The following is a 22,843-nucleotide window of genomic DNA, read 5'->3' on the forward strand; positions in this document are numbered from 1 at the left end:
CACATTTCATATTGAGGATCTAGTGCCTTTGTGCACATAATCTTTTTGAAGACATTTTCACATCAATTACTTGAGCATACTCAGAACCTACTTGCTCAGTCCATTATTTCTGCCTCTTCCTCCACTCCATCCCTTATTGGCACAACCATTGCAGGTGTTCATAATATTAATTACAGTTGGTTAATAGATTCAAAAGCATCATGACATATGACAGCTAATGAATTTGCTCTAACCAATTATATACTATGTTGTGGTGCATTTTGCACTGCAACTGGTCAGTCATGCCGATATTGAAAGTTAGCTGTATAGCTCCTGATTTAAGCTAGCATATACATGAACTAATTTTGTCTAAATTATGTCTATATCCACTGGAGAACACTGCTTTTGTTGCATCTGGATGACATGATTACTACAAGAGATGACACACGTGATAAAAATTGCTAAACAGAGGCTTGCCAGGTTGTTTGATATAAAGGAATTAGGAGTTTTTGATACTTTTTAAGATTGAAGATAGCATATTCTTGGAGCATGGTTTTAAAACCCAGTGACTCATCACTCGGCTCATCCTCGTGACTTGGCTGGGTCAACTCGGTGACCCGGCTGGGTCATGTTAATTTTATATAAAATATATAAATATATGTATATACTATCTATATTTTATAGTATTTTACCAATATATTATATATAATATGCATTATATGATATTTTTATAATATTTTTAATGTATAATTTTATTAATACATGTATAGCCATATTTTTATATATAATACACATAATATTTATATTATTTATGTATATATATGCATGACTCACCCATGACTCGGCCGAGTTTTGTACAAACCGAGTTCAACCGGTTTTTTGACCTAGTGACTGGGCAATCCAAGCCGAGTCAACCGAGTCACTGGGTTGATCTGGCGAGTTTTTAAACTATGTCATGGAGAGGGTACTTATTATTTCAGCATAAGTGTGCTATTGATTTGGTCGTTCGAGCTCACTTTGGTAATGATACAAAGTATGTTGATAAATCCATAGAGACTAGTTTCAAGCTTCAACTCATAGCTAACGATACAATGTATGTTGATCCATCCATAGAGACTACTGTCAAGCTTCCACAAGTAATGGGAAGCCACTTAGTGGTGGTCTTATATTGACAATTGGTGGAGAGCTTAATCTATTTGAGCATTTCTAGACCTGACATCACCAATGATGTACACATAGTGAACCAATTTATCAGTGCAAAGGATCTTATGTTAAAAACACTATGCATTATATCTTGTTCTTCTCATCACCATCATCATCAGCTTCTTCATAATTTATGGAGGATCAACTAGATATTGGCATCCAGCTGCTGACATTTGCATCTTTCTTGGTGAATCTTTGATTTTATGAAGGACCAACAAACATCAAAGGATTGCATTGTCTACAAGTTAAGTATACAGCCGCAGCACAGAGTAAAATAAGACTTATTTGGCTTCAATGGCTCTTGAAGACATGGGTTTAAGTTGGAAAGAACTCCACTTCATTGTGACAATCAAAGTGCTATACATATCAGTGATATCACCAAGAATCCAAAATTTCATGAGGGCAATAAACACATTGAGATAAACTGTCACTGCAAACAATGAAATATTTGGATGGAGCCCTCTCTTTGCCTTATGTAAGATCCAAACAGAAGATTATCGACATTTTCATAAAATGTCTATCTACATCTAAATTTTAACCCATAAAAAGTCTATCTACATTTCAATTTTACTCACTATCTCCAACTTGTGATGATTGTGTAAGCATGTAATGCGTACATTAGTTTATATGTCGCGTCGCGTGTATATGTAGCAGAGGGGTATCTGTGTCATTTTTATTGTTTACAAGGCTTTTCATCTTTTGTTGAATAGTGTCTTGCATAAGGGCATTATGGTCCATCATGTAAAGTTGTATCATAACAAAGTCAGTCTATATAATGGGGTGTACCTTATTAACTCTAATACTAATAAAAAGAGAGAGAATACTCCACTAAAACTCAAATGGCAGGGAAACTAGGATGAAAATACAAGGGGCGATGGGAGTTGTACACGTGAGTGTCTGCAAGTGCCATAGTGACTTGAATTCCAATACCACATCTTACCAAATCACACCAAATTGAATATACCAAATTATCATAATATTTGGCAAAAGCATATCACCATTTTGCCTGTCTGAGGCAAGAAACAAAATAATTGTAGAATGGTCCATTTTTCTTTTTCAAGTTTTGGTACTTAGGTTTTTCTTTGTCAAATTTAGAGATTTCCAAAATCAAGCTATAAATAAGAACCATTTCTGCTTCCATGTACCATCAACAAGAGTTATTCAATTTATCCATGGAACTGCACCCAACTCTTCCATGAATTTCTGTCCTTGGAAGGTGAAGATTGAAATTTTGGAAAGAATATTTTGTCTATTACTATAACTCATTGCCCCTTAATTAGGCAACGTTTCCATTATTTTAGCTCCTTTTTTCATGTGAAAACACATTTGTTTAGTTAAAGCAATTTTCACTTTCTTATGACATGATTATTTAGCTTTTCCAATATATATTTTTTATTTTCTGTAAAAAATTAAGTTAAATATTTTCATATTTTTTTGCAGCAAAATGCAGTACAGTTCTTATCTCATGTAACATCAAGAACACCAAGAAACACTGTGTGTGTGTGTGTGTGTGTGTGTGTGTGTGTGTGTGTGTGTGTGTGTGTGTGTGTGTGTGTGTGTGCGTGCATGTGCATGCAGAAGGACACATCTGAGTTGCCAACATAATCAATAATGCATGCAACAAATCTGAGAAGATGACATTATGTTGCAAAGGATTATGAGGGACATTACCTGTTACCTTTCCTAATAGCATCAACACTTCAGACACACAAGCAGAAAAGTTCCCTGTTGAGTAGACCTCCAATAGTTTCTTGCCAGAGACAGATGTTGAATGTGTTGAAAGGTGAAATTCATCTGAATGACGAGAGTATCCTCTTGGAATACATGGATCCATCAGAATTTCTTCAACAGAATTTGGTGCTGCATCAATGGAAATGTAGATTATAATTTCTAGAAAAACTCATGTCTTGCAGCATCTTCTACAATTAATGTAAACCATGAAAGAATGTAGCAATCCCCAACAAGGATTGTTTATTCAACACTCACAAAGAGGATTCACGAATCAAAAGCATTCACAAAAGAGCTCAAGCTCATACACAGTACCCAAAAAAGGGTATACATAAAATGAAAAATAATATTTCATAAATTCGGGAGAGAACTCCCACAACAAAAGATAATATACAATGGGAAATAGTCCCCATATTTATAGAGGAAATGAGAGGAGCCTAAGGGAGTCGTTGGACTCCCAACGGCTCTAGAGCTGTTGGGAGTCCAACGGCTCCCTTGGGGCTGCACCTTTTTGACTTGGTCAAAAAGGCCTTTTTGACTAGTCAAAAAGGTGAAGCCTATGTATGTCCTAAAATAGGGATTTTAGGTAGTTCTAGTTGGGTTTTAACTAGAACTAATCAAACTAAAAACTAACTAGAAAAAAAGAAAAAATATTATAAGGAATTACATGAGCTGTCTATGAGATTACATATGAGATATGAGATTACATATTTTAACACTCCCCCTCAAACTTACGGTTGGATAACCGAAAGTTTGCCTAAGAGAAAGTGAAATCTAGGAGCATCAAGAGGCTTGGTGAAGAAATCGGCCAACTAATATTCTGAAGCAACATAAAGAAGATTGATGGTGCAGCGCGAGAATTCATCCCGAACATAATGGCAGTCCATTTCTATATGCTTGGTGCGTTTGTGGAATGTCCGATTGCTTGCAATATAGATAGAACTCTTGTTGTCACAACACAGATTTGATGCTTCTGAACTTTCAACTCCCATGTCGGAAAGTAGTCGTCGAAGCCAGACTACTTCCATAGTGGTGGTAGTCATTGCCCTGTATTCAGCCTCTGTTGATGAAAGGGATATTTTTTGTTGCTTCTTACATCTCCATGAGATCAACGATTCCCCCAAGAAGACACAAAAGCATGTCGTTGAATGACGATCATTCGGATCAGCTCTCCAATCTGCATCAGTATAAGCAAGAAGTTCAAGATTAGAAGAAGCAGACAAAAATAGACCTCGAGAGATAGAATTTTTAATGTATCTGATAATTCGCAAAACTGCTCCCATATGGACAGAGGTTGGAGCATGTTGAAATTGACTGGTTGTATGGACAACAAGTGCAATGTCAAGTCTTGTAATGGAAATGTATGACAAAGCCCTGACGAGTTGTCTATATGGAGTTGGGTTTTCAAGAGGTTCTCTATCATCACTCTTCATCTTGACATTTACAACTTCTGGAGTGTCCACATGTCTTTCATCTGAAATGCCTGACCTGACAACAATATCCCAAGCAAACTTAAATTGTGTTAGCAAATATCCTCTAGAAGAATATGCAACTTCTATACCAAGAAAGTATTTTAAGAAACCCAAATCACTCATTTCAAAGTGAGTTTTGAGAAATTTTTTAATATTGCACACTCCCTGTTTGTCAATGTCAGTGATGATCATGTCGTCGACACAGAGAAGGAGGATAATGATACCTGCATTAGAATTCTTAACAAACAAAGCAGTGTCAATAAGACAAGATTGAAAACCAAAATCAAATATCACCTTGCTAAATTTATCATACCAAGTTTTCAGAGCATGTTTAAGTCTATACAGGGCTTTATTTAGGCGATGAGTTTTTCCTTTAGGAACATCAATTCCTGGTGGTGGATCCATGTATACTTCTTCAATTAAACTACCATTTATAAACGCATTCTTAATATCCATTTGATATATGGACCATTTCTTTATAGAAATAGGGGCTATTAGAATTCTAACTGTGGTCATTCTGGCTACTGGAGCAAAGGTTTCTTCATAGTCTATTCCATATTCTTGAGAGTAGCCCTTGGCAACTAATCTAGCCTCAAAACATTTGCACCTGAATACCTTTAACCTAGAGTAATCAGGAGTTTGTTTAAAAAGCTTTTCGATTGGAGAAATATTATTCAACGAAGAAGAGGGCATCCTATTGATGAGATAAACAACAGTTAAGGCTGCTTCAGCCCAAAAAAAATTGGTACTTGATGTGATATGATGAGGGTTCTTGTTGTCTCAATAATATGCCTATGCTTTCTTTCAGCTAGGCTATTATGTTGAGGAGTGTAAGGACATGACTTTTGATGTACAACTCCACATTGATTTAAATAATCTTTGAATTCCTTTGATAGGAATTCTCCTCCTCAATCGGTACGAAATATTGAGATATCCTCTTTAAACTGATTTTTGACCATATTATGAAAATTTTGAAAATGCGAGAAAACTTCAGATTTATGTTTAAGAAAATAAATCCAAGTATGTCGTGTAAAGTCATCTACAAAGATAACATAATAAATAAACCAACCTTTTGATATAATTGGTGCAGGACCCCAGACATCTAAGTGAATCAACTCAAGTGGTTGTGTAGAAACAAAGGTTCTTTCCGAAAAAGGTAGTCTTTTCATTTTTCCAAGAATACATTTTTCACATGTAAAGGTTTCAAAATTACAAAATTTTTCCATGTTCGGAAAGTATTGAATCTTGGATATACAAGGATGTCCAAATCTTTTGTGCAAAAGATCCAAATCCAACTTTTGAACATTGCAATACAGTGTACTCTTGGAAAATTCCAAAAAATCCATGTAGTACAAGTCTCCTTCCCTATGGCCTTCCCCAATCAGCTTCCCTGACTGGTGATCCTGTACTCGACAATTACGAGAGGAGAATGAAACATTACACCCATGATCAGTTAATTGAGATACGGATAAAAAGTTTAGATTAAGTTTGGGTATATATCTAATTTTTGGAACACAAAATTTGTTTGAGTTTTGAGAAGTATTTTCAAAGCATCCGATTCCTTTAATCTCAAGAGAAGTTTTGTCGGCAGTCAAAACGTTTGAACCACTTGAGTTATGATATTGAGACAATAATTCTATGTTAGGGGTCATATGAAAAGATGCACCGAAATCAAGAAGCCAAAGGGGTTTACCTAGATCGGAGATGCTTACAGAAGAAAACGCAGCTCCAGCAGATGGGGAAGCTCCTTTAAGAAGTGGTTGAAGTGCCTCCACTAGTTGAGATAGTGACATGCTTTCAATTGATGTTTTTTTTGTCTCTTGTTGGGCTTCAACAGTAGCAACCTTCTTTTCATAAGGCTTCTTTAGCTTTGGGCAGTACATCTTGACGTGCCCAGGTTCTCGACAATAATAACAAATTATTTCTTTTCTTTCCACCTTACTTTCGTGTTTCTCATCATATGTTCTTCCAAAATGTGGAGGTTTATATGGACGAACATGATTCCCGGGTCTTGAAACTACTAAAACCGAGTCATCATTATTTTTTGAAATTCTTTTCTTCAGTCGATTTTCTTTCATACTCAATTCTTCAATTGTGTCTTCAATAGAGGGGACCTTTTCCCGATGAAGAGCGGATTTGGTTGTCTCAAATTTTGGTCTTAAACCATTAATAAATTGAAAACAATGCTCCGCATTTTTTTGATTTTGGCGAAGCTCTATATCTTATGAACAATGCCACTTTGGTTCAAAGAGAGTCAATTCTTCCCATAGCTCGGGCAAGCTATTGTAGTATTCTCTAATACTTTTATCTCCTTGAACCATGTTGCGAACCTTTTCTTGAAGATTACATATATGGGCAACATCTTTAAGAGAATACATTCTCTTGAGATAGTCCCAAGCATCATTAGTGTATTCAAATTTCGCAAGACTTGAACACTTCTTTATATCCACACTAGAAATGAGCCAAGACATAATCTTGGTGTGACCCATTTTTCATTCTTTCCACTTTTTCTCATAAGTGGAAACGACTTTAACTTTTTTTACCTCCGAAAGAGGTATTTCTTTTCTTTCTTCTTCTTTAGTGAGCATTCCTCATCGGTTCCATCCACTAATCCCCATAGCCCCTTTCCCCAAATAAGGTGCTTCATGATAGAAGCCCATATTACATAGTTTGAATCATTGAGTTTTATGGGCTTAATGGTGACATTTGTAATGAGATATTGCGAAAATATAAAAAGTGCATACAAGCACTTACAACAATGAATAAAAGAGACAATATCACAAATCCACTAAGAGACAATACAAGCACAAGCCTTTAAGAAGGCAACAATATAAAAAGCCTCTTATTGTAAAAAGAGAGAGCTCTCAAGAAGCAAAAATATACAAGGGGATCACCCCTATTTATACAAAAGGGAGAGGAGAGAAAGAGAGGCAAAATGCCTCAAAAGGAGAGCCCAAAAGGGGGCTCCCATGGAATCGTTGGGAGCCCCCAACGGTCACATTTGTGACCGTTGGGGGCTCCAACGACTCTATGGTTGGAGCCCCTTTTGGCCTTTAAAAAATACAAAAAAAAATAAATGAAAAAATAAGAAAAGAAAAATACATTTTAACAAAAAACTGAAAATAGTTGTTTTCTAAAACAACTATGTGAATTTACAAAAATACTCCTATCGGGTATTGATGCAATATATATATATATATATATATATATATATATATAAGAGATACATTTTAACACCCCCCCTCAAACTTTACGGGGAAATGACGGAAAGTTTGCCAAGAAGGAACATGAAGCGAGGAGCCGGAAGAGCTTTAGTAAAGAAGTCCGCCAACTGATATTCTGAAGTGACATACGGTAGGGTAATTGTTCCTCGTAAGAATTCGTCAGAAACATAGTGGCAATCCATTTCGATATGTTTTTTACGCTCATGGAATGTATGATTGCTCGCAATATAGATGGCACTCTTGTTGTCGCAACATAATTTTGAGGTTTCGGTAATATCAACCCCCATGTCTTTAAGCAGACTGCGAAGCCATACAAGTTCCATTGTCGTGGTTGTCATAGCCCGATACTCAGCTTCCGTGGATGACAGTGAAATTTTTTGCTGCTTCTTGCATCGCCAGGCAATCAAAGAGTCCCCTAAAAAAACACAAAAAACAGTAGTTAAGACTCGATCATTGGGATTACCTCCCCAATCTGTATCAGTATAAGCAAGAAGATTCAAGGAAGAAGATGAGGATAGAAATAACCCTTTATTGATGGTATTTCGAATGTAGCGGATGATTCAGAGAACGACACTCATATACACAGTTGTAGGAGCATGCTGAAATTGGCTAACTGAGTGGACCGCATGGGCGATATCTGGTCTGGTGATGGTTAAGTAGGTAAGAGACCCAATGAGTTGTCTGTAAGGTGTGGGATCTTCCAGAAGAACCTCATCCTCCAACCGTAATTTGGCATTAATAACCTCGGGAGTCTCTACTTTCTTGTCATCAGAAATCCCAGACTTAGAACAGATATCTGCAGCAAGCTTCATCTGTGACAAAATATATCCTCGAGAAGAATATGCAACTTCAATTCCAAGAAAATATCTAAGAAAACCTAAATCAGACATATCAAAATTATTTTTTAACATATTTTTAACATCAATTATACTATTTTGATCATTCCCAGTGATAATCATATCATCAACATAAAGCAACAATATTATGATACTAGTACCTGCATTTTTAACAAAAAGAGCAGTGTCAGTATAACAAGAGTGAAATCCTAACTTTACCATGATATCACTGAAACGATCATACCAAGCCTTAGGAGCTTGTTTGAGGTCATATAATGCCTTCAAAACAAGTGTTAGACCTTGCTTAACATTAATTCTGGGTGGCGGATCCATGTAAACACGAGCTTAGATTAACAAGAGCAAGTGTCAAGAATGACACTAAAGCATAACCCTTAAAAAGGGTATAACTGGAAACAAAATAAAAATAAAAATGTATTCTTTATTGATATGAAAAACCAATTGCTCAAGAAGCATTGGAGTAAAATACAAGAGGGGCTGCACCCCTTTATATACACAGCTGAAAGAGGACTCAATAGAGTTGTTGGGCACAGTCCAACAGCTCTATTTAGAGCTGTTGGAATATGTCAGTCCAACAACTCTATTGCTAGTCAAGTCTGGACAGGACTTGACTAGCAACAGTCATTCTAGTTCAAACTGAACTAGATGACATAAAGACAAAAAATAAAAATAAAGGAAACAAATTACAGAAATGAAAGAAATGAAAAATGTATTTATATATATATAATAATATAATATTATTATATATACATATATGTACAGTTTTACATTTTAACACTCCCCCTCAAACTTACGGTACAATGAGCGAAAGTTTGTCTAAGAGAAAGTGAAATCGGGGAGCAGCGAGAGGCTTTGTAAAGAAGTTTGCTAACTGATATTCTGAAGTGACATATGGCAGATCAATTATCCCGTGTAGATATTCCTTTCTGACGTAGTGACAATCCATTTCGATGTGTTTGGTGCGTTCATGGAATGTTCTGTTACTGGCAATGTAGATCGCACTTTTGTTGTCACAACACATTTGTGAAGCCTTTGTTGCTTCAACTCCCATGTCAGCAAGCAGTCGTCGGAGCCAAACTACTTCCATGGTCGTGGTTGCCATGGCTGTGTATTCAGCTTCGGTGGATGAGAGAGATACCTTCTGCTGCTTTTTACACCTCCACGAGATTAATGATTCCCCTAAAAAGACACAAAAGCCAGTGGTTGAGTGGCTGTTATTGGGATCACCTCCCCAATCAACATCAGTATATGCAATTAAATCAAGAGAAGAGGAGGAAGATAAGAAAAGTCCTCGTGAAAGAGAGGACTTGATGTATCTGATAATACGCATGACTGCTCCCATATGAACAGAAGTAGGAGTATGTTGAAATTGACTTGCTATATGAACAACATGTGCTATATCTGGTCTGGTAATGGATAGATAGGAAAGTGCCCCGACAAACTGTCTGTAAGGAGTAGGGTCTGCAAGAAGTTTTCCATCATCAATCTTCATTTCAACATTAACAACTTCTGGAGTGTCGACTTTCTTATCATCAGTAATATCAGACCTGAAAACAATATCAAAAGCAAATTTAGTCTGAGATAATAAATATCCTCTAGGAGAATAAGCAACTTCAATGCCTAAAAAATATCTCAACAAGCCCAAATCAGTCATTTCAAAATGAGATTTAAGAAGTGTTTTGATTGTTTCAACTCCCTGTTTATCGCTTCCGGTGATGATCATATCATCCACATAAAGAAGAAGCACAATGATTCCTGCATCAGAATTCTTAATAAACAAAGCAGTGTCAGTTAAACAGAATTGAAAACCAATATCAATCATAACATGACTAAACCTATCATACCAAGCTTTTGGTGCTTGTTTAAGTCCATAAAAAGCTTTTTCTAAGCGAAGGACTTTACCCTTAGGAATACTTAGACCAGGAGGGGGTTCCATATATACTTTTTCAACTAGCTTTCCATTTAAAAAAGCATTTTTGACATCCATTTGAAAAATAGACCATTTTTTGATAGAAGCTAAGGCAATTAAGGTTCGGACAGTAGTCATACGAGCCACCGGAGCAAAGGTTTCTTCATAATCAATCCCATATTCTTGGGCATAACCTTTGGCTACTAAACGGGCTTTATATCTTTCAAGAGTACCATCACTCTTGGTTTTAATTTTATAAACCCATCGACATCCTATAGTTTTCTTCCCTGGAGGAAGATCTTGAATATTCCATGTAGAAGCCTTTTCAAGTGCATCTAATTCAGCTTTCATGGCTTCTATCCATTTGATATCATTTTTTGCTTGAAAATATGTGGATGGTTCTTCATATGAGTGAATTAATGCAATAACTACCCTATATGTGGGTGAGAAAGACTCGTATGATACAAACTTTCCTGGAGGCCTCGAGATTCGGGTTGATTGTCTAGTTGGAATGTTAGAATATTTCTCAAGTGCACATGGAGGATTAGACTCTTGTCGCCTGGAATATTGAATACTAGTATCTCTATGAACTTCTTCATTTTCAACATTAAGATCAATAATTCTTTGATCATCATCAAAGTTACAGTCAAGGTCATATTCATCAGATGTTGATGTTAGATCTAGCAAAAAGGAGTACTCAGTGACGTCTTTTAATTTTCTAAAATCAAAGAATCTCTCCTTTTCAAGAAAGGAAACATTTCTAGACACATATAGTTTATTATTTTTGAAGTCAAAACATCTATAACCTTTCTGGTTTTCAGCATATCCTAAAAAGGCACAGGGAATCGCACGAGGGGAAAGTTTATCATTTTTGTCAGTAAATATGAAACATTTGCACCCAAATATTCTTAGTCTAGAGTAGTCTGGAGAAATGTTCATAAGTTTTTCAATGGGAGTGATATTTTGTAACGAAGAAGATGGCATCCTATTAATGAGATAGGTGGCAGTTAAGGCAGCTTCTGCCCAAAAGTCTTTCGGGACTTGATTTGCTATTAATAAAGTCCTAGTGGTTTCTATAATATGGCGATGTTTTCGTTCTGCCAGTCCATTTTGTTGAGGTGTATAAGGACAAGATCTTTGATGTGTGATGTCATGCAATTTAAGATAATTTTGAAAATCTGTGGATAAAAACTCTCCCCCTGAATCTGTGCAAAAAATAGTAATATCATTTTGAAACTTGTTTTTAACCATATTATGAAAAGTTTGAAAGTATGAAAATACTTCAGACTTATGTTTGAGAAAATACATCCACGTATGTCGGGAGAAATCATCGACAAAAATAACATAGTAAACAAATCCTCCTTTAGAAATTACTAGTGCAGGACCCCAAACATCCGAGTGTATTAATTCAAGTGGTCTTGAAGAGAAAAATGTTCTGTTCTAAAATGGTAATCTTTTCATTTTGCCGAGAATACAATCTTTACAATCAAATGATTCAGAGTTACAAAATTTCCCTAGATTTGGAAAATGTTGGATTTTGGCTATATGTGGGTGACCAAGTCTCTTATGCCACAGTTCCAACTCTATTTTTTGAATATTATAACAAAAAGCTTTCTTCGGCATTTCCAAAAAATCCATGTAATAGAGTCTTCCTTATCTATGGCCTTCCCCAATCAGCTTGCCTGACTGGCGATCCTGTACCCAACAACCATGAGAAGAAAAAGAAATATTACACCCATAATCAGAAAATTGAGATACAGATAAAAGATTTAAATTTAATTTGGGAACATGTCTAATTTCTGGAATAAAAAAATTTTTTGTTTTATAATTTTTTTCAAAATTTCCTATTCCTTCTATTTCAAGAGAAGTCTCATCAGCAGTAAAGACCTTTGACACACTTGTTTTATTTTTAACACATTTGGATAGACTTTGATTATTTGGGGTCATATGAAAAGATGCACCAGAGTCAAGAAGCCAAGAAATTTTACCTAGATCAGAAAAAGATGAGGCTGCTGCGCCGGTTGAAGCTTCAGATGAGGAAGAGGCACCTTTGATGAGAGGCTGAAGAATCTCCATTAGTTGGGCCAGGGAAACTGGTGCATCCTGATCTTTAGGCTCCGATCCAGCAATTGCAGCTCTTTTTTCTCTCAGCTCCTTAAGTTTGGGACATTGTGGCCTGTAGTGTCCCGGTTCATGACAGTGATGACAAATAACTTTCTTCTTATCATAGTCACCATTTTGTCGGTTAAAGTGAGGAGGCCTATATGATCGAACATGATTCCCTGGTCTAGACACGGCTAAAACGGAATCATCTTCAATTTTTAAAGAACCTTTCCGGAGACAATTTTCTTCCATTGTTAACTCTTCAATAGTTTCAACAATAGAAGGAATTTTTCCTCGGTGAAGTAGGGCCGATTTAGTGGTTTCAAATTCCGGCCTTAATCCAGTGATAAACTGGTAAAAATGTTCAGCATCGAGTTGTTTCTGACGAAGCTCGATGTCTTCGGCACAATGTCACTTTGGTTCTAAAAGGGAAAGTTCTTCCCAAAGTTCGGACAACCCATTGTAATATTCACGAATAGTTTTGTCTCCTTGTGTCATCATTCGAACTTTTTCTTGGAGGTTGCACACGTGTGCAATATCTTTAAGGGAATACATATTCTTAAGGTATTCCCATGCCTTATCAGCATGATCAAATTTGGCAAGACTTGAGCATTTTTTAATGTCAACGCTATTGATAAGCCATGACATTATCTTCGCATGAGATATTCTCCATTCTTTCAATTTCTTCTCGTATGAGGCAATAGCCTTGATTTTCTCTTCTTCCGATAGAGGGACCTCTTTATCTCCCTCCTTTTTAGTAAGAGATAGCTTAGGTTCCGAATCGGAACCATCCACAATCCCCCATAAGCTTTTTTCCCATATATGGTGCTTCATGATTGAAGCCCATGTTACATAGTTCGTATCGCTTAGTTTCATAGGCATGATGGTGACTTTATCATTGTCATCCATCGATTACAAGGAGAGAAAGAATAGGGATAAAAGAGAAACAAGAAGGAAAATGAAAAAGAAAGAAAAAAAAACAATACAACAAGATGTGAAATCTTCTCCAATGAAGTGATAAAACACTTCTCTTCAAGTGGCGAACACTTTTGCAAATGGGCACGGAAACCGAGGCAGCTTTTCCTCAAGATTTAGTACTTCCGCGGCTCTGCTACCATGAAATGAAATGGGGATCTTCAAAACACGAGCTTAGATTAACAAGAGCAAGTGTCAAGAATGACACTAAAGCATAACCCTTAAAAAGGGTATAACTGGAAACAAAATAAAAATAAAAATGTATTCTTTATTGATATGAAAAACCAATTGCTTAAGAAGCATTGGAGTAAAATACAAGAGGGGCTGCACCCCTTTATATACACAGCTGAAAGAGGACTCAATAGAGCTGTTGGGCACAGTCCAACAGCTCTATTAAGAGCTGTTGGACTGTGTCAGTCCAACAGCTCTATTGCTAGTCAAATCTGGACAGGACTTGACTAGCAACAGTCATTCTAGTTCAAACTGAACTAGATGACATAAAGACAAAAAATAAAAATAAAGGAAACAAATTATAGAAATAAAAGAAATGAAAAATGTATTTATATATATATAATAATATAATATTATTATATATACATATATGTACAGTTTTACATTTTAACAGTAAACTTCTTCACTTAAACTGCCATTTAAAAATGCATTTTTTGCGTCAAGTTGATAAATAGGTCATTTTTTGGTTGATGCGACAGCTATTAAGGTTCTGACACTGGTCATTCGGGTTACGGGAGCGAATGTTTCTTCATAATCAACGCCATATTCTTGAGAGTATCCCTTAGCGACTAATCTAGCTTTATATCGTTCCAAAGAGCCATCGCTTTTAGTTTTAACTTTGAAGACCCAGCGACACCCAATAGGTTTTTTGTGTGAGGGCAGATTAACTATTTCCCAAGTATTAGCCTTTTTTAATGCATTTAGTTCAACTTGCATTGCTTTAACCCAGTGTGGTATAGATTTAGCTTGATTATAGTGAGCGGGTTCAAAATAAGAGTGTAAGGTTATTAAACACGCCCGATAGTTGGGGGTTAAGGAATCATAGGATACAAACCTATTTGGGGGTATTGATATTCTAGAAGAATGTCTAACTTGTGGTTCCTCAGTAGATTCAGAAATTTGAGAGTATTTTTCAAGGGCACTAATAGGATTTTCTTGATTTCTTCTTGAGTAAACATTTATATTTGTATCACTATCATTTATATTTGAATCACTATCATTTGAGGATGTTATATCAAGATGGGACACTTCACGTGTATCTTCTAGGTTTTTAAGAAAATCTTCTTGTATGTCATCAATAAGATCATATAAGAATATATAATTAATTTCATTTGTTTCTTCTATTTTATCAAAACCGTTCTCTTCTTCTAGAAATGTTATATCTTTTGAAACATATAGTTTATCATTTTTAAAATCATAACATCTATACCCTTTTTGATTTTCACCATATCCTAGAAAAACACATTCAATTGCTTTTAGAGACAACTTATCCCTTTTATCTAATAAGACAAAACATTTGGAACAAAAAATACGAAGACGATTGAAATCAGGTGAAAATTTGAAGAGCTTTTCATAGGGAGAAGCATTTTTTAATTTGGAAGAAGGCATTCTATTGATTAGATAAGTTGAGGTTAGAACGGCTTCGGCCCAAAACTTCTTTGGAATATTCCTAGAGACAAGTAATGTTCTAGCGGTTTCTATAATGTGCCTATGTTTCCTTTCCGCTAGGCCATTTTGTTGAGGAGTCCTAGGACATGACTTTTGATGGCAAATTCCATTTTGGGTTAAATAGTTTTGAAATTTGTGGGATAAGTATTCACCACTGGAATCAGATCTTAAAATAGATATGTTATTTTGGAATTGGTTTTGAATCTTTTTATGAAAATCTTTAAAGGAAGTAAATACTTCTGATTTATGACTAAGAAAATAAATCCAAACATACCGAGTAAAGTCATCAATAAAAGTAACATAATATGAATAACCCCCTTTAGACATAACCGGAGAAGGCCCCCAAACATCCGAATGCACCAATTCAAAAGGTCTTGATGAGAGAAAAGTTCTAGTTGGAAATGGAATAGACTTCATTTTTCCAAAAATGCAATCTTTACAATTAATTTTTTTTTTCCTTACAAAATTTGTTTCCAAAAGGAAATAGATACATTTTGGAATAACTTGGATGACCAAGTCTTTTATGCCAAGTTTCCATGTTTTTTTCTTGGACATAAGAACAAAAATAATTTGTAGGGAGATCGAGATGGTCCATATAATAGAGGTCTCCCTTTCTATGGCCTTGCCCAATCCGCTTCCCGGACCGGAGATCCTGCACAAAGCAACCATTAGATGAGAAAGATATTTCACATCCATGGTCGGCAATTTGAGAGACCGAAAAAATGTTTAAATTTAGTTTGGGAACAACTCTTACTTTTGGAACACAAAATTTTTGAGAATCTTTAAAAGAGCCAATACTTGAAATTTTTAAAAAAGTTCCATCGGTCGTAGAGACACAAGAGTCCTTTGAATTGGTGCAAACATCAATAAGTGCATTTTCATGGGGGTTCATATGAAAAGAGGCTCCGGAGTCAAGGATCCAAGAATACGTACCGGGTGAAGATGACGAAGCAATAGCCGCACCCGATGTGGAAGAAGAAACTTTTAAAATTTGTTGGAGAGCCATAGATATTTGTCCAAGAGTTTCTTTGATGTCATTGTTCTTGCCTTCATCTTCTTTAGTGATAGTTTCTTCAAGAGAGGCCACCTTAGGCTTGAAAGTTCCATTAAGCTTTGGACAAGCGGGTTTAATGTGACCCGGCTCATAGCAATAATGACAAACAATCATTTTTCTTCCTCCATTGTAGTTTTCTTGTTTCCCAAAATGAGGAGGTTTATAGGTTCTAACATTGTTACCCGGTTTTGATACGGCAAGTACTTCATCAACATGTTTACTCATGCCAAGCCTTGTCTCCTCTTGAGTGATTTCGGCAATAGCATCCTCAATAGGAGGAAAAATAGATCTATGGAGAAGTGAGGATCTCACTTGCTCAAATTCGGGACGTAGCCCAAAAAGGAATTGAAACAATCGTTCTTGTTCCATTTGTTTTTGTCTTAAATCAATATCTTCCATAGAAACCCATTTTGGCTCCAAGAGAGTCAATTCATCCCATAGTGGGTTTAGGGCACTATAATAGTCTTGAATGCTAGAATCACCTTGTTTGGTGGTTCTAATCTTTTCTTGCAAGAAATATGCTCTTGCAAGATCCTTTATAAAGGACCAAGCCTCATTGGCTCTACGAAATTTAGCTATATTAGCACATACCTTAAGCTCAACATTGTTCATAAACCACACAAGGATTTTTGCGTGATTGCTTTCCCAATCTTCCACTTCCTTTTGATGATTTTCAATGGCCTTGAGGCGAGCATCTCCTTCAAGAGCCTTTTCTTGACCTTCTTCGTCCTTTGTGAGCATAAGCTTAGGTTCCGGAACGGTGCCCATGACAAAACTCCAAAGTTTCTTTCCTTTGAGATTATTTTCCATTGTCGATGCCCACATCATATAATTCTTTCCATTGAGCTTGAAGGATAGGTCAATCTTTGCCTCCATGATGTTGCCAAGAAGTGAGAAGAGATTCACCAAATATGAAATACATGAACCATACCTTTCCTTCAAGAATCGAGTGGCTCTGATACCATGTAATGAGATATTGCGGAAATATAAAAAGTGCATACAAACACTTACAACAATGAATAAAAGAGACAATATCACAAATCCACTAAGAGACAATACAAGCACAAACCTTTAAGAAGGCAACAATATAAAAAGCCTCTTATTGAAAAAAGAGAGAGCTCTCAAGAAGGAAAAATATACAAGGGGATCACCCCTATTTATACAAAAGGGAGTGGAGAGAAAGAGAGGCAAAATGCCTCAAAAGGAGAGCCCAAAAGGGGGCTCCCATGGAGTCGTTGGGAGCCCCCAACGGTCACATTTATGACCGTTGGGGGCTCCAACGACTCTATGGTTGGAGCCCCTTTTGGCCTTTAAAAAATACAAAAAAAATAAATGAAAAAATAAGAAAAGAAAAATACATTTTAACAAAAAACTGAAAATAGTTGTTTTTTAAAACAACTATGTGAATTTACAAAAATACCCCTATCGGGTATTGATGTAATATTATATTATATATATATATATATATATAAGAGATACATTTTAACAACATTATCATTGTCATCCAGTTTACAAGCTTAGGAACGGAAGAAGGGGAGAAAAAGAAAGAATAAGAGAAAAATACACCACCACAAGAAGCAAAAATATCTAGCCTTCCAAGATTTCAAGGCTCCACACAACTACCCCTTCAAAAAGGCTTCTTTCTTTTGAAGAAAACTCGAATGGCACGCTTCCCAATGCACGAGAACTCCGGACTGATTGTTTCTATCAACCGAGCTCTGATACCATGAAAGAATGTAGCAAACTCCAACAAGGATTGTTTCTTCAACACTCACAAAGAGGATTCACGAATCAAAAGCATTCACAAAAGAGCTTAAGCTCATACACAATACCCAAATAAGGGTATACATAAAATGAAAAATAATATTTCATAAATTCGGGAGAGAACTCCCACAACAAAAGATAATATACAAGGGGAAATAGTCCCCACATTTATAGAGAAAATGAGAGGAGCCTCAAGGGAGTCGTCGGACTCCCAACGGCTCCACTCCCTTGGGGCTGCACCTTTTTGACTTGGTCAAAAATGCCTTTTTGACTAGTAAAAAAGGTGAAGCCTATGTATGTCCTAAAATAGGGATTTTAGTTAGTTCTAGTTGGGTTTTAACTAGAACTAATCAAACTAAAAACTAACTAGAAAAAAAGAAAAAATATTACAAGGAATTACATGAGCTGTCTATGAGAATACATATGAGATTACATATTTTAACAAACCACAAAGAGCACTTTTGCATTTCTCTCAATATACAAACCATATCTTTCAGTTATGATAAAAAAAAACAAAGAATCCATGCAATAAAATGATGCCTATCTTTTAGAAAAAATACCTCCAGTGATGACAATTAGCATAACACAATGACCTGGGACTCAAAATCGTTAAGGAGAAAACAAGTCTTGGAAAAATTGTTCACTAACAATTCCATCAAAGGCTAAGGATATTAGAGGTAGGGCTGATAAACAAGCTGAAGGAGCCGAGCTTGAAGTGTTAAAGCTTGGCTCATTCTTGTGGGGAGCCAAGGCGAGTTCGAGCTGATAATGAGTCCGAGTTAGACAAGCTGAGTTCAAGCTGGGCTTGATTACATAAAGAATACATTGTTTAGAGCTGGAAGATATGGGATTAAAAAAATCATTGTTTCAAAGCTCGAAGTAATAAGATTTTACCATTAAACCTATCTGTTGCAAATCAAATAGTTCATTCATATGGTTTACATATGCTTTGTATGATGTAAAACATATCTAAAATATATTTTTTACCACTTAACGAGCTCAAACAAGTCAAGCTGAGCTGAGTACCTATTGTTCATGTTCAGCTTCCTGAGCCTATTTAACGAGTTTGAACAAGCTCTTTATGAACAGAACATGAGCCAAGCCACAAGATGGTCAGCTTGTTTTCCCATCCCTAATTAGAGGCACAGTTTTCCTCACTGAGGTCAAATCCTTTTGTTTCAGCATGCCAAGTGATTTGTGAAACATTTCTTAAAACCACACAGTAATCTGACCATGAAATATGGAACACTTCAAACAGTTGCTTCTTGGCATTCTTAAGAGAATGAACACGACCTTCAAAACCTCAAAGAAGTGGATATACTTCAATGTCCCACCAAACCTCTTTCAAAGAATGCAGTAAGAGGAAATTTAGCTCAAAGTCTTGGCTTACAAGATTTCAGGACTCTAGAAGTGTGGACTTCATGCAATGATGCCCAAGCTGAATCCTGCAAAACCATACAAGTCAATATTAAGCAGACTAACCCTATATCTGCATTTACACCCAATGAAAAATTTCTTCTAATAAAAGCACAAAAAGAAAGACAAAGTTGCTTTTGTACAGGTAGTAATTCTTTTAATAAAAATTTCAAATACAAAATTGATGAAAGCCACCAAAAATAGAACACGGCCTCAAAAAGAAAGAATCAGGAGCAGTTCAAAACTTTTTCTTATATATGTGTTGTGAGCTTCACCACTAAAATCAACATCCTAAAGCTAAAAAGCATATATGCAGCAAATGACAGAGGCATATGCCTCAAACGCATGCCTCTGATGGTAAGACATATGCCTTACCAGAAAACATATGGCTTGGCCATCATGAAATACCAACATCCAGGCACTAAATATACCACAGTGCACTAAAAAATTTTGAGTTTTTCTTCATGGTTGCTGCTCATCACACCTGTTATGGTCCTGTATCACCTCTTAAAGAATTTCTTCTGCTTAGCCTTCACACATAAAAGAAAATAGGAGTTTATATTGAATAACACAAGCTTCTTATGTTACTTAGCACCCTTTTCTCCCCGTTTCAGATGAAAGCTACGTTCTACCTGTCAATTTTGTTCCAAGGGTAAACAAACAGAACTGGTCCTTCAATCTGGTACTGGGGCTCCTTTGAGTAAACTCAGTCAAGGGTGAATAAGGCTCTGAGTTTTATACTGAATTACATTGCCTTAGTGGTCCAACCAGCTCTAGTTCTGACCCAGAAGCATGTCATAGTATCATACATCAACTCAATGAGTTCAAACCTAGATCTACTGTAAAAGGAAACTATTTCATGAAGTGGTATATTTGCAACAGAAATAATAAATTATGCAAGCATATGAAATTGTAGTCAAATGACAGTTGCAATGTAAGGAACAAAACAGACATTAAATAAATCTCAGGACAGTAAGCTTAACACTAAACATAGATCACTATATCTTTGATTTCTATTGCTGGAAAGTACTAATATGAAAACAAGAGATTGAAGGAGAAACTCTAGAAAGAGAATAACCTGCCCAAACTGAAGCAAGCTTTGACTGTAGAGATTATAAGTAACTCCTGCCAATTTAACAACTCGAGAAAATTCTAATGGTGGTGGCTCTCTTGGAACGAAAGTAACCTGTATAACAAAAAGAATGTTTCAATCTACCACATCATGCAATCATAAATGCAGCAGAATTTTTGCTTCTTGGCTGGCTGATGCAACATAGCTACTTAAAAAAAACACTGTTCCACTGTTTTAGAGATCTAGTATATAGCCGCACCTCATTTATTAAGTGGACCACCATCAAATGGTGCACTACATAAACTTAGTGCTTTTATATTAAAAAGTCAAACACTTAAAAGTGTCAGAATGGAGTGAAATCACAAAAGTCCCCATATTCAACAACTCTGATAAGATAAGCAACAGTAGAAAACAATGATGAAATAATCCATGACAAATTCCATGGAGAAAGAAGTGGACCTGTAAAGAAGTTCCACCAAGTTCAATTATGCCATTGGTTTTCCAAGGATCATCTCCCAACGTTCCAAGAGCATAATTTGCAGCAATCCAAGCATAAATACTCTCATCTCTGCCTGCATCACATGCAATTGCTACATACAATTAAAACAAAATTTGCAAACAGGTCCAATATTTACATAGAAAGGAACAGATATCATTTTGTTTTAGAAAAAACATAGCAACGAATATCACTGATATTTTGAAAATATTGCAATTTTACTGTGATATTTTTAAGGGATAACATTATACAAAAAAATTGAATTTCAAACTATCACCTATTTTGAAAACATCATATTTTAAACCCGATAGCAACTTGATAAAAGCATTTTTTGCGTAGTATTTGAAATTATTTGCATTTATATTTATATTTATATTTATATTTATATTTATATTTATATTTATATTTATATTTATATTTATATTTATATTTATATTTATATTTATATTTATATTTAAATATTTATATATACCGAGTTCTTGAGAATATCTCATCTTTTCAAAATATCAGGAGATTTTCCCTTAAAGATATCTTCCCAAGAACGAGATTTGTGACTATTGGAAAAGTGGAGTTAGGATGCAAAAAGCCTCCCATCAAACAGTTTTATTCGACCTTACAAATCAAGACTGAATAATTTGAAAAAGAGTGGGAACAAAATGAAATTATAAGCTACTTGAAGACTTGAACAGAGTATCTTAAACTTTCTTTACTTGTTCGTACAGTCTTGAGCTGAGTCTCCTTATGATCATTTGTCAAAACCCCAAGAGTTGATGGAATAGTAGGTTCATGGAGAAGAAATGCATTGGCATGTACAAAGCCTTGACTCTTGTCTAGGTCCTGTTAGAAGCTTACACAGGGTATCTTTAGGACAACTACCATTTTGGTTTAGGTGATGCTAACTAGGGGTGGCCATCGGGCCAGCCCGATTAGGGCCTGACAGGCACAACCCATGTCTTGGCCTGAGCCTGGCCCAATTCAATCTCGGGCCGGACTCAGGCCAGACCCTTTGGGCCTGACCCAGTTAAGGGTCGGGCATGTCGACCCCTGTGTAATTTACACAAGGGCCTGACCTGATTAGAGCCCAATTATCTAATCGGGTCGGGCCCGGCCCGACTTTATTCGGGCTGCGGCTGCAAATTGCAGCCAGAGCCTGACCCAATTTGGGCAGGGTACCCAAATGCTAACTTGTCCCAAAGGGTAGACACCACAACATAATAATTACGAGTACTCGTCTCCATACCTAATGAAAATCTTTGTCACATAGGTACAGGCATGGGTAAAGGGTATGACATGAAAATTTCCAAAAAGATGCTGGAAATTTATACAGAAATGCTGGCTTTTATCTGCAAGGCGTTTAGGAAGAAAAAGAACAATTGCCTTCAAGCACTGTTCTTGAAAAATCAACCTAGTTCCACAAAATTATATTGGCTGATGTAACACTTTGTGTAACTACTAGATGGCCCACAGTTAATCTCTGTGGTCAGGTCCTATATTTTTCTCCTAAACCAAATGCATAGAAAGATGGAGTTTGGTGACACTTTGTCACCCAACTTCATGGACTTCTATATCTTAATAGCCCACAAGGGCTCCGCTCATGTGGTAGGGGCGACTTGTGAACGTCACCAAGTTGATGGGACGTCACAAGTTCAAAACCTACCAGTGGCAACCCTTGGAACAAGGTCGAAGCTGGGTGTACTTCTCGGTGGATGGGGGGACCTCAAGGGTTTTACCAACCAGAGGCCAGTCAATGTGAAGTCAGTGACGAGGGGTTTTTCCCTTGGATTATAAATAATTACATTAGTAGTCTTTTTTGTTCCTTAAAAAACAAAACTATATAACCAAATCCAAGAGATTGGAACATGCTTCAAGGAGTATCAGGGTAACACTTGATTCCTGGATGGATCATAGACACTC

The 22,843-nt window shown here is 36.2% G+C and overlaps 1 protein-coding gene across 1 annotated transcript in view; it reads right to left on the minus strand.

The window, feature by feature from the left end:
- Positions 1 to 22,843, minus strand: part of LOC149819586 (putative apyrase 6) — a 55,239-nt gene that overhangs the window by 6,535 nt on the left and 25,861 nt on the right. The window contains exons 2-5 of the mRNA XM_089983929.1: positions 20,893 to 21,005; positions 20,440 to 20,547; positions 19,336 to 19,390; positions 2,854 to 3,042 (exon numbers count right to left, since the gene is read on the minus strand). Coding sequence (XP_089840055.1) covers positions 2,854 to 3,042; positions 19,336 to 19,390; positions 20,440 to 20,547; positions 20,893 to 21,005 — 465 coding nt within the window. The remainder of the gene's footprint in view (positions 1 to 2,853; positions 3,043 to 19,335; positions 19,391 to 20,439; positions 20,548 to 20,892; positions 21,006 to 22,843) is intronic.

This window comes from Nuphar pumila, chromosome 12 (genome assembly GCF_984573655.1).
Source record: "Nuphar pumila chromosome 12, dmNupPumi1.hap1.1, whole genome shotgun sequence".
Lineage (NCBI taxonomy): Eukaryota > Viridiplantae > Streptophyta > Magnoliopsida > Nymphaeales > Nymphaeaceae > Nuphar > Nuphar pumila.